The following is a 12,775-nucleotide window of genomic DNA, read 5'->3' on the forward strand; positions in this document are numbered from 1 at the left end:
GCAGTCCCGGTTAATTCCCTATTTTAATCTGATACCAGCCCGCTGTACTGAATGCAAATAAGGATTTTTAAAAAAGCAGTTTTCACTGTTTTTTCCAGGCTCGTTTTGAAGGTGGGGTGTGTTGTGGAATGCCTCCAGCACAGAGATGCCCCTTCCAGTTTTCCTTCTCTCCCCGGGGAAGCAGCTCTTCCAATCTGAAGAGGGAGGAAGGCAGATCCTGCACTACTACATCATTTCTTTCAGGGGACAGAATCAAACTGTCTAATCTATTGGATGCAACTCCAGTGTGCAGATAGATGGGGATGTATGACAGTCTGTAAAGCAATGATCTAATATATTTTTCAATAAATAAGAAGTTTAATTAAGTGTTGTGTTCTCAAACCAGGACATTAAACAATGGGAAGAAGCCAGACCACTAGTGAATTTAATTGCGTGTTGGTGTCCTTCTGAAAAAAAAACAACAAAAAACCAAACCAGCAGAGAAATCCCTCTCAAAGCTTTTCTTTTCATAGAATCATAGAATGGTTTAGGTTGGAAGGCACCTTGAAGATCATTGAGTTCCACCCTCCTTGCCATAGGCAGGGGCACCTCCCACTAGACCAGGGTGCCCAAGGCCACGTCCAGCCTGGGCTTGAACACCTCCAGGGATGGGGCAGCCCCAGCTTCTCTGGGCAACCTGTTCCAGTGCCTCACCACCCTCAGAGCGAAAAAATTCTTCCTAATGTTTAATCTAAACCTGCCCTCTTCCAGTTTATAGCCCCATTCCCCCTCGTCCTATCACTACATGGCCTAGTAAAAAGTCCTTCCCCAGCTCTCCTGTAGGCCCCCTTTAGATACTAGAAGGCTGTAGTAAGATCTCCCCAAAGCCTTCTCTTCTCCAGGCTGAACACCCCAACTCTCTCAGCCTCTCCGTATAGGAGAGGGGCTCCAGCCCTCAGATCATCCTTGTGGCCCTCCTCTGGACCTGCTCAACAAGGTCCATGTCCTTCTTATGTTGGGGACCCCAGAGCTGGATGCAAGGTGGGGTCTCCTTTAACAGGCATCACTTACAAGCATTCACATTTCCTTCAGATCATTAACAAACCACTTGCAAGATAAAAACAAATTTCAGAGGGGACATTCTTAGGCTGTATCTAGTCAGCAAGACCTCATAGGGCTTCTCAGCTCCTGGATTCAGGCAAGCACCCAGCTGTGCCTGTCTGCCTGCTGAGACAAGGTTGCACACCCACCACATGCATCCCAGTGCCCAGGGTCCGCAGGGAGGATGGCAGAGCCCACATGGCTAACAGTGTCCCCAGAAAGTCACTCCACCTGGACAGGAGGGGGACCAGGGCAATGGAAGATCTGAGGAGGTGTTAGGTGCCTAACTTCCAGGTTAGGCACAGCCCTGGTATTTATTAGGGTGTAGTGGCAGAATGAAAGCTCATAAAATTAGCTTATCCAGTGCCCTGTAGTTGGCAGCAAGAGAGGGATAAGGTCTGTAAGAAACTCGATTAGCAATATGTACAGCTTTGCCACTATGACACCACTACAGCGTATTGTGTCCCCTTTTTTTATTTCTCTCCTTATTTGTTTAGTTATTAACCGATCCTATTCAAAGGGCAGCTACAGATTACTTCCCCACCCTTTTTTTTAAAGTAGAAGCTCCTACATAATGCTAATACAATGATTTTTCTCCCCCCACCTTTGATAAAGAAACACCAGCACACAAACTAGGAAGCATTAACACAGTACATTTTTATACATACGAACCTGTATGATTTGTTGTCAGGTTCCTTCTTTTTGCGAATACACGTTTAATTTCATCGAGGGCACTGTTCAGTTCATGTGCTCTTTTTTTATTTTCCTTTTCAGCATACAGTAGTCTTTGCCGAAGTTCCAGAAACTGGCTTTGGTACACGTCAAAGTCATTTCCTGCAATAAGAACATAATGTCTTTTCAAAGAGGTGAATTATATCATGCAATAAAGAGAAAGTTTAAGAATAGGAGATGGTCCAGAAGGCCACACAACCAGAAGCATATAAACAATAAGAAAAGAGGCCGCTCAAAGTTTATTCATGGAATGACGAAGTCTGGAGGAGCATTGAGCAGAGTTTTGGGGGTAAAGGCTTGCAACTGAAGACAAGAACAAGAATCTGACATCCACAGTAAGGAAAAAAGTCAGTGAAAGACTATGAGCTGCAGTGGAAGGTGCTATCCAGTGAAGCCAATAATATTTTTCACAAAGTGATAAATCTCGATGACACCTGTCACACTGAAGAAGTGATTATGTAATGGCTTGTCTTTTGTATAAAACACTATTAAGATTAAAATACAGCTATTAAGGTATTCAGTCTTCATCTATGAGTTAAAAAGTGCCTGGAGTATATTAAGAACTATTAAGTAAAGATGGTTATTTGAACTCCTGGATATATTTAATTAGATAACAACTGAAACCATGCTCTGGATGGAAGGATATGTTCTCAATATATAGCCCACCTTTGATGAAATACTCTACAATCATATCCACATCAGGAACACTGTACTCTCAGTCACGGTTATCAGACACCTCGGCTGTTCTGCATAGTATTCTCAGATAATGTTGATGTTATATTTACAGAACATCCACTTTCCTAAGAAACAATACTGTCTGAACTTCTCAGTTATCACAGATGATATACAAAACTCATTCCTGTCACTGCCTCATTGCCACGTGAATAAAGACTGTCAGACTTATTAAAATTAATATGAAGCAACGCTTAAATAACATCACTCACTTTGCAATAGGAAGTAAAGAAAGTAGAGAGCAGAAGGGGACTTCTACTTCATCTAAAAAAATGTTTTATAATGTTGCTTTTTTATTGTGGTTTTGTTGTGTGGGTTTTTTGGTTTGTTTTGTGGGTTTTTTTAGTTAAATCCTGTTATTTAAACACTTCTCTCTCATTCTACTTGTGGACTGTGCTGAGTCCCATCCTTGGCAGGACTCCTTTTCCAGGACCCACCATTGTTTCTCGGCAAAGGCAAATTCTGCGGGATTCTAGCCTGTAAAAAAGACAAAGAGCAAAATGCGCAGGTAACGCAAATTTGTGAGGCTTTGCATTTCAAACTGGAATTAATTTGCATTTTGGATAAACAGGTTGTTTTGTTTGCACTTAACACAAGTACTTAATTTAATCAATAAATGTATGATTGGAAAACCCCAAAGTTTAAAACATCTAGGAAGAAAATAGTTCGAAAAAAGAAGTAAACATGCGATCTGTGTTATTATTATTTCTATTATTGGTCTCGTTAAAAATTTAATGTTTAGTAAAATGCCCATAAAATGAGTGCTTCCTAAAATTTTCTGACAGTCTTAAAAATGTTTTGACTTGCAAGAAAGGCATCCATATCTAGGAGTATTCTGTCTATGCAGCTATGAGTGTAAATTTAGCATTGTTGAAGGGAGAGGAAAACTGCATTATTTCAGCTGTGTGCAACGAGAAAGTTCTACTTTACTAAAGTAGGCTTCCCTAAAAAATAATCGGAGAATAAATAAATAAACGAATAACTTAGGTCAAATGAAGAAACAGAAGGAGAGTCCACCTTTTAACAACTGCAGGGCAAAGGTTAAAATAGATTTCCAATACAAATCTGCCACGAGGCATCAGGCTACAGAGCTAGAACCCCAAACGAGCTAAATTATTGGAGCACCTAAGGAAGATCCCTTTGATCAACAACTATGTAGGAATACATTTTCTTGTTTTATGCTTTTCTCTCGCAGCTGTGTTTCCAATGCCATAATCCAACCTTTAGCTTTTTGCTTCAGAAGGTAAACAAATAAAATAGAAACAGGTGGTTTAAGCTGATTTAGGTGACTGACAGACATGAATCATACTGTTTTCAGAGAAAGAATGTGATTCGAAATAGAGCTTCAATACATGTAAACACAGTGGAGATTTATCTTGCGATTCCAAGACAAAATCAGAGGTGTAAACTAAAGATACAGTAATAAATGTGCATTTTTCTTTAAATTCCAATTGCCTTTTATTAGGAGTTAGATAGCACCAAGCGCCAAGAAAAAGCAGAGGTTTAACCTGCAGTAAAATTCCATGTGCTCCTGGGAAGATGCAAACAACAAAGAGTGAGCCCACAATCTCCAGATAAACGCACATAATCACAGGATGCAACTTACTGCTTCGGAAAAGGGAATTAATCATGTTGTAACAGAGGTGTTTTGTAATTAAACACTGGAAAGTGTTGTTCCGCTGACATTTCTAGTGCTGTAATAGCATCAGATTTTGCTAAACCAAACTAAAATTTCCCTCGGTACATTTATATTATAGGGGGAATCAGTAAAGAAATTGCAGATGAGTAATAACATTGTAGTCCCCCTCTTTCCAATTCTTTCAGTGTCGGTACAGCTCAAAACTACCGATGTCACAACCGGGCTGACATTTTGGCAAGCACCGGGTAATCGTAGTTTTATTTGCTTACTTACAGGTGAGCCCACCAAAATATCATAGATGCTGCTGGCAAATAAAAGGTCAGCACTCAGCTATCGCTGAGCGCACCCAAAGAAGCCGGCATTTGTAATCGGCCTTATCTATTTCTTCAGGCCAGAAGAGAGAAACCACATTTTTAGGTCTTTTAGAGCCGAAGCTGCTCTTTGGTTAGTAGAACAAGACTCAATAACTGCTTATCTCATGCGATTTTGACAGCTGGGGAAACAAGGGTTTGACAAAAGGGACGTCGTATTTACTCACCTTGAGCGAAGAATGAGTTTGTTATTATAAAAGTATGTAAGTTCAAAATAGAACATAAAATGTTCTAAGTGTTATTAGACCATATGTAAATGAGCAATATTAACTAATAGTTTGGCAAAAAAACGTGTGTTCGGAAAGCAGTACTGAACTTTTTGTATTTTGCTGTGCAATAAAGGTACTGTGATGAACAGCATTTATTAGTGATATAATTTTATTACTGATATAGTTGTAGCAAGCTAAGAAGAAAAAATCAGAAGCACTATGAATCTAAAGAAATATTTAAATAGTCATCAAGTTTAAATGGGTTTTTGTGTGTGTGTGTGGAAAAGGGCTGCTCTTTAAGGATCCGCGCAGAACGGACTCAGCTGCTTGCACTGGGTCGGTTGGAAGGAAGCAGACAGGGCGCTCTCACAACTCCAGCTCCCATCGGGCAAGGAGAGCCCGGAGGAAGGAGCTTTGGCTGGATTGTGAAACACTCTCTGTCTCCAGCGATAGCCTGACTGGGCAACACCTCCTCTACCAGCGGTTCTATCAGCAACACGGGGCGGGCGTCAGGATAAAACTGGAAAATAGTGAGAGGAGGACCTATGGCAAAACTATAAAAAGTAAAGGGATTTTTCCCCCCCCTCTTGGCGAGCTGACTCTGCTGGGCTAAGGAAACCCTACTAGGAAATGGGGTTACACTGGCTACAAGCCAGGGGAGGAAAAAAAAAGAAAAAAGAACCAACAACAAACCAGACTCAGTGATAGCAGCACTCAAAGCTTTTGCGACGGATTTTCAGCTCTGCTACAACTTTTCCTCTGATTGTTTACCACGCGTTACCATATATGCTTATGGCTACTGTAATTCTAAGATGGCAATACTTAAACCAGTTTCAAATGCAATCTCATGTTCTTTCCTAATAGATACATATATATAACTTTCTGCACCGGAAACCAAAACTGTTTAGAAACAATACTAATCTCTAAAGCAAATACTCATTCTGAAAGTCAACCGATTATGTCTCTTAGCTCCGTACACACATAGTTCCTATTATCACAAATGTTTCCCGTTTTATTTACAATTGATTTCTGGCAATCTCTAAGAGCTGTGGGACAATTCGTCGCTATCTCCTCCTAGCATTCAAAGAAAAAAAGAAAAGAAAAGGAAAATTGGGAGTGGCAGAAAGGTGGGAAGAAAACACCTGTAGGCTAGAAGCAACTCTTGTTCCTATTTCTTGATTACAAGCTACACTGCTTTAATGACACTTTCTTGTAGAACCTGAATTCTAGTTAATGCCCCCTTTAAAAGAAAACAATATAAGCACACAAACTGCAAAAGATCGTGTCATACTCCGCGCTTGGACCCACTGCTTGCTGTTCAGGTTAATGAAGCATATTAAACCACTGAGGCATGCGCTGCACTAATAACTGCGGCGGTTTGTTATCTTCCTGTAACTGATCTAAAATAGAGAGACCTTTCTAAATCTCGTTACACGCTTTGCAAGCTTGGGTTTTGTTCTCTCAGAGCGAGGAGGAAAAAAATCCCCCAAACAATGGCTCCGTCTCAGTTCAGAACAGCCAGTTCTTACGCAAACACTTCAACAATGTGCTGAAGTCTAAGGGTATTTAAGCACCTTTCCAGGTAAGGACGCCTTCCTGAATTTGTGCACCATCTTTAAATAGTTTGTTTATAGCATTACAGCACAGAATTATTTGTGTCTCCCAACAGGTTAGAGCCAGCCAAGAAAAACTACTGTGAAGTCAGAAGCCACTTCACCTGCACTGGGCACATTCACCCATGATGTTTAATGTTCGTCAGAACTGGGGTGGCTTCTACTGTTGGGCTTTAAGCATAGGACACAGCGCGTCTTAGTGCATATCTTAAATATTCAGGAGCCTCTGAAGCCAGTCAGCGCTGAGGTTGGTTTATTTTACACAGTTGAAAAGGGAAGGGGAAGCGAGCAGGTTAAGAAGCTTCTAATCATTTCCACTCATCTGTCCTGTCCAGGCCCCGATGGCAACTGGGCCACCGGGGCTATGGCCATGGCGGATGGCGGAGGCTGCAAGTAGGAGGAGAAAGATGAATTTCAGCCGGGCACAATTCTCAGCCAGCTGCCCGAAACCTTTGCCCGGCTGTGACACAGCGGTATCAAACGTGCAGGCTCGGTGAGGCTAAGTGTGGGGCTTAACAGGCAGTGAGGACTCTCTCCTGCTGTGTTTTTATAGCTCTCTCTGTAGGCGTCTAAGCAAGCGGAGGAACCGGCAGCAGGACATTCGGCCAGGGCAGAACTCCTCTTTGACAGTATCCACATCAGGAGCTCCCAGACGGTGGAGGCCAGCAGAGGGACACTGCGCTAACCCAGCGGCATCAAAGAAAAGCAGCGTGCCAGCAATGTGGGGAGGGGGACGTTAGGGTCCCTCTGTGCCCATACAGAGGATATACTTGGGAGAGAATCAGAATCGCTTTCCGGTATTGAAACAAACAAACATTTACAAAGTTAAAGGCAGATCAGAGCTGTTAACTGAATTTTGAAAACACATTCAACTGTATAATAAACATGGAATCGCTGCTGGTTTTGGCATAGAAGACTTTTTATGGAACCCTTTACATACTGTATCTAACAGAACAGATAAGCAAACTTAAAATACAACTTAAATTCTAATATTTTCTTAAATGTTGGCAAACGGTCCTCACTTTAGATCTGAGCCTTTTCCTACATTCGAAAATAGTGAAAAGGTATCTTAAAACATCCAGTCAGAACATTGCTATATAGGAAAGCAACAGTATTACAGTAAGTGGAAAAATGTATAAATTGAATGGGTATTGCACGGTGTTTGCCTGTAATTCATATACTTTGGTTTTAACAAAGTAATGCTAGTAACACGATAAAGGTTCTTAATAGCAGTGGAAAATTCTGATTTGAATATGGCTTTTATCAGGTAAATAAAAAGTACCCATTCACTTCAAGCAATGGTTATTGCTTCGTTCTGGTTAGTATTTTAAATATTTTTACTGTTCTGCCTGATGTAGCAAGAATCACTCATTTATACACACATTTAATTAAATGCCTAGCCACTAACTTAAGTATTTCTGGATAAAACCGTGTTCCTCAAGACTCTGTGCAACATTCAGAACACTTGAAGGTCATATGTTTACACTTGTTTTAAGTACAGGTTGTGATGAGACACTGCACAGCAAACAAAGAGAGCTCTGAAATGTTCCCTATCCCTTTCTCTACGAAAACCAACAGTAACTGGTCTCATTTTGTACCTGAATCTTTATAGGATTTATGACTCAGTTCCTCTACTTTTGAGGACAAGGCAGCCACTATTCCACCTGAAGTAACTGTGAGAAGCAGCAGACTCTTAGTTCAGTAAATTACACATTTAGAAGCCAGTAAAACTATACAGCTTTTCTAAGACTTGGATGTGAATTTTGATATAAAATTTGGGATCAATAAATACTAAATCTTGAGTCCCATTTGAGGCTGTTGTATTTTTAATTTTTTTAACACCTAAATGCAGAACTATGCAAAGAAACTGAGTAAGCAATCAGTGGGCAGGAGGAACTCTTCCCTCACCACACTGTGCATTTTGGCCACATCCTGACTACGTGTTGGGGCAAAACCTGAGTGTGCAATAACCTCTGTATGCTCTCGGTTCCACTGGAAGGAAGCGTACGCATGGAGGCAAGGAGGGAAGATGTAGCCTACCAGTCAGCTGGGACAACTGGGGAAAATAGTGGTTAAAGACAGCCTAACAGACATAGAGAAGGCAGGAAAATTGTCAACTGCATGTTCATAAATCTGGATGAGCTGTATAGGTGGAAATGAGAATGGTGTAATTCAAGACTCCTTATCAAATCTGTCAGTTTGCCACTATTTAATTGACGCTTTTAGCCAGAGTGTGCTAGTTGGTTCCGGACAGGAAAGCTGCAAAGAACTCCATCACGAATGACAGAGTCTCCTAGGGACCTGTGCTCGGGTGCACAGCAGGGGCAAGGGTCGGCCAGCCAAAGCAAAGAACCACACCGTGGGCAGAAGGTTGTTGGAAATAAAAGAAACGTGTGATCAGCTGTTTGGGCTAGCACGGACATTACTATATTTCAACTGTGAAAAAATTACTTTCATCAGATATACCTTTTTAACCCTTTGCACCCTTTTTCCTGCTGAAAACTTTTGTGAAATAATGAAAAATTGAATATGTTAAACAATTTGATAAACCTTAAGTATACCTCTGTTAATGCAATTAAGTACAAACAGTTTCTCTCTTCTTCACCCTACCTCAAAGGAATAACTAAAGAAACCCAGGTTTCACAATGTTTGACTCAACATGTATATATTAACATACTCAGGTCCTCATGGCATCGTATTTTAACATTACTTTCTCCTAACTTCCCGACAAAGCTTAGTTTTCATTCATTTGGATAAAGTACGCCAGAAATGTAAGTGAAGATGGCAGCAACACATTTTAAATCAATTCAAAGAGATCTAACCTTGTAACCCTTACAAGCAACATGAAGACGCGCTGCCATGTGAGATGATCTGATTTACCTCATTGCTGTGACTTCTAAAAAATTCATTGTTATTCAGCCAAGACACCAAAGTTTCTTTTTATTCAGGAATAGTCTTTCCTCCAAAGAAACTTGATGTAAGTTCGTAATGAGTTTGTAATGCACTCTTGCCTTCCTTTTTACTGTCTTTCAAGATTTGCTACCTCCTTAGGTTTACTTTCGTATTTTTGTATACCTGTGATATTTCCTCTTGATTAATATTTACATGGAAAACAGTAGCTAAAACTGTGTGAGAAGATCGCTACGTATATTGTGTTGTATACTACTGTCCATAACTACAAATCTATACAAAGAGTATTTATATGAGAGCAAACACTTTTGGTCAGGTGAATTAACAAGTGGGTTGTAACTCAGTTGCGCAAAAGCAGGAACATCTGCATCATCCTGACAAGAGTCCTTCCTAGCCCCAGATGCAAACTTTAGACAGGTTTTGCTCGGGGTCAGGGGAGGAACCAAAAAGCTCACAGCAAAACCATGCAGGACGTGGAACAGGTATTGCTACAGCAGTCCATCTCATTACTTGCTAATAGCTGCCTGTGTTCGCAAGCACTCTAGAGGATGTTAGAGGAATAATCATGCAAGTTTAGACAGAATCAGGCTTTGCCGAACATCCACTGATTACCAATTGTCCCTGTAATTACATATATTTTTTTTTGTCACAAAAATATCAGCCTATTTAAAATGAAACCTCTGCTTATATTTAGAAAGCAATGGAAAACACAACTATGAAAACATCTTTGTAAGGATAGCTAAAATATATATAAAGTGATCAATAGCTGAAATCTAGTGTCTTTGATAGATTCTGAACTTTCTTTTTTAAGTGCGTGAGTGATGCAGGACCATCTTCCCCGCCATGCCAGTTCAAGTTCCTCGTACTCCAGTTAAGTCTCACAACTGCAAGTCAACACTCAGACTGCACAGAGAAGTTAGGAGGAGTACCAAACAGCCAGTTATTTACAGCTGTCATTGACAGCACACACATCTCAACTCAAATCTCTCAAGCTACCTTAGCGCCTTCATATAAGGCATTTAAAGGTCTCTGGCTTAAGCTATTGATATTTATTTGCACAGAAATCGGGACAGAGCCAATACCTGATTTACACTCCAAGGGCTGAAAGGCTGCAGACAGACTGAACACGATTTTCCAGGGCTATCAGATACTTTCCGTATTATGGAAGTACTTAAGACCTGAGTCCTGAGCTACGATGCCCTGTCCTAGTTGTACAATGAACAAAAGAGATTATTTGTCATCCCAACCTCACTACAATCCAAGAAACAAGAAATGGATAGAAACTGGAGGGAATACTGCAGACTACTGCTACTTGGTGAGGTATGCCACAGTCAAAGATCAAGAGCAGCCTAAACATTTTAACAGGCAAAGCAGACAAGGAAACTGAAGTAAGAGGAGATTTAACAAATGTGTGGAAGAAAATGAGCCAGAGATGACCATTTGACATTTGAATGAGGTGGGAGCTGACAAGCTGAGACAGTACTTGACCTCTCAGTAACAGGTTGGGTAAGTGAAAAGGGCATTAGAAAAGAAAATGAACATCGCAGTTTGAGATGCGAGAAAAGTGGGACCTCCTGTAGTGCTCTAGGCATGTCAGTGGAAAAGCAAGTTCAGCGGCACAGAAGGGAAGAAGAGAGGTTTAACAATATCTAAGCAGAGGTATCTGTCTGCAGAGAAAAAGATTAATTTCAAACCACTTTCTTAAGCAGACACTCCATGACAGCACTAGAGCTGTTGCTGGTTTGCTCCCGATGCTTCTCTCTTGGTGGAAAGAGGTAACAACACCTGGCTGTTCCTGCATTTTTGGATGCATAGAAGGCCCATCTGCCTTTTAACGCTGCTCAGGAACAAAGACTATCTTTCCAGCGAAATAAACTTGAAGTCATTCATCACATGCTGTTACCTCCTCCTTTAGTTACTAGCATCAACTCTTTTGTATACACACCTGTGATATTTACCAAGCTTACAAGAGAATGTATCCTTGAACACTTCATATTTACCTTTGTAATGGTTAAGAGCTTGATAAGAAAACAGGTGCTAATAATAATAATAATTAGGAAAATGATGCCATCTGAGAGGAATTAGTTCCTCTGCTTACTGTGGAGGAGGAGACAACCGTGGAAAGAGAAAAGTTAAAACCACACATACGTGTATATGTCACAACACATGTTACGCTCCCCCCAAAAAAAACAACCAACAAAAAAAAACCCCTCAAAGCAAAACACCCCAGCACAGAATGCCAGCAGAGAAAGGCCAAAAAGAAAGCAAGATGAAAATGGAATTTCAGCAACGAGGAGTCACAAAATAGGAGTCACAAGATAACATGGTGATAGGGGCGGTAACTGCGGATGGGAAAAACGCTTTCATTCTATCATCTCTTGGATCTTAGTTTCTTAAGACACACCCTGCTTTTACTTCTGCTCCTCCTTCCCCGTTGCTAGTAGGATTGCCACTGAGAAACGTGTCAAGCGCTATAAGATAAACAACCACGTAGCTGACAAGAAATGATAAAGGCAGGAGGATCGGCACTGCCTCCACTCCATTCCATATTCCCTTGTGGGGCCACGATTTCTGCTGCCCTTCTATTTGTCACAGAAACAATTAAGATAAGTATATTAACAGCTAGCCAGAGTTTTGTGTTCAGCCCAGAAATTCCAGATTGGCTTATTCTAATTCTTCTGCACCTATAAAAGCAGAGCTTTCATAAAGGTGTATGTAGGAAGCGCTTCAAGATCCACTCTCTCACTGTCACCCCAATCAAACTGCCCCACAACAAGCCATGTCTGCCGGCCTCACACCTACTATTTGGAGAGATTGCCTAACTTCTTTTCAGAAAATCAGTTTTATCTTTCCTGTGTATGTTCAGAGAATCTTAGACATGGCTTTCTCTAGATCTATCCAACATGTGCCACCTACGTCACCTTTTAAAAAGATATTATGTCATTTTAAAGTTTATAAGTAAAAATATAAAAATTCAGATTTTTTTTTTCTTCCTCTGGATTGAACATTGTGTTCTGGTGCTGGAAACATACAGGTGGAAAAGAAACTGTACGTGAGGCATGAATACAACTGCAGAATGGATGATGGTCCTCCCCGAGTAATATTGAGAACAAGAACACTTACGAAGTGACAGCCACGGCAATCACCTTTAGACTTACTCTTTCCATCCTAATGCAGGATTGGTTGGTTGTAACTTTTATTATTTTTAATTTTTTTTTCCCTTAAATTTGGGGTTGTTTCTTTTTTAACCGGACAGGTTTGACCCAAAGACCCAGTCCCACCAGCTGTTAGGCAAGGGACTAACTGGGCCGCCAAGTTACCACTGGGCGGGCGTTAAAGCCACGACTCCGGGGGGGGGGACGACACAGGACAGGACAGGACAGGCGAGACCCGCACTCTCAGCCCTACACGGGGCCGGTTCCTCTTTCCCCAGCTGCCGCCGAGCCGAGGGCTAACGGGGCTGGCTGTGGGGCAACCGGGGCTAACGTC

The 12,775-nt window shown here is 41.2% G+C and overlaps 1 protein-coding gene across 1 annotated transcript in view; it reads right to left on the reverse strand.

The window, feature by feature from the left end:
* The window catches only part of MGAT4D (MGAT4 family, member D), a 31,792-nt gene extending 25,044 nt beyond the window's left edge, over window positions 1-6,748 (reverse strand). Inside the window, exons 1-3 of the mRNA XM_009894172.1 lie at window positions 6,734-6,748; window positions 2,982-3,021; window positions 1,753-1,914 (exon numbers count right to left, since the gene is read on the reverse strand). Coding sequence (XP_009892474.1) covers window positions 1,753-1,914; window positions 2,982-3,021; window positions 6,734-6,748 — 217 coding nt within the window. The remainder of the gene's footprint in view (window positions 1-1,752; window positions 1,915-2,981; window positions 3,022-6,733) is intronic.
* Window positions 6,749-12,775: the final 6,027 nt, after the last annotated feature.

The sequence above is a fragment of the Charadrius vociferus genome, unplaced genomic scaffold, assembly GCF_000708025.1.
Source record: "Charadrius vociferus isolate BGI_N301 unplaced genomic scaffold, ASM70802v2 scaffold21, whole genome shotgun sequence".
In the NCBI taxonomy this organism is placed as follows: domain Eukaryota; kingdom Metazoa; phylum Chordata; class Aves; order Charadriiformes; family Charadriidae; genus Charadrius; species Charadrius vociferus.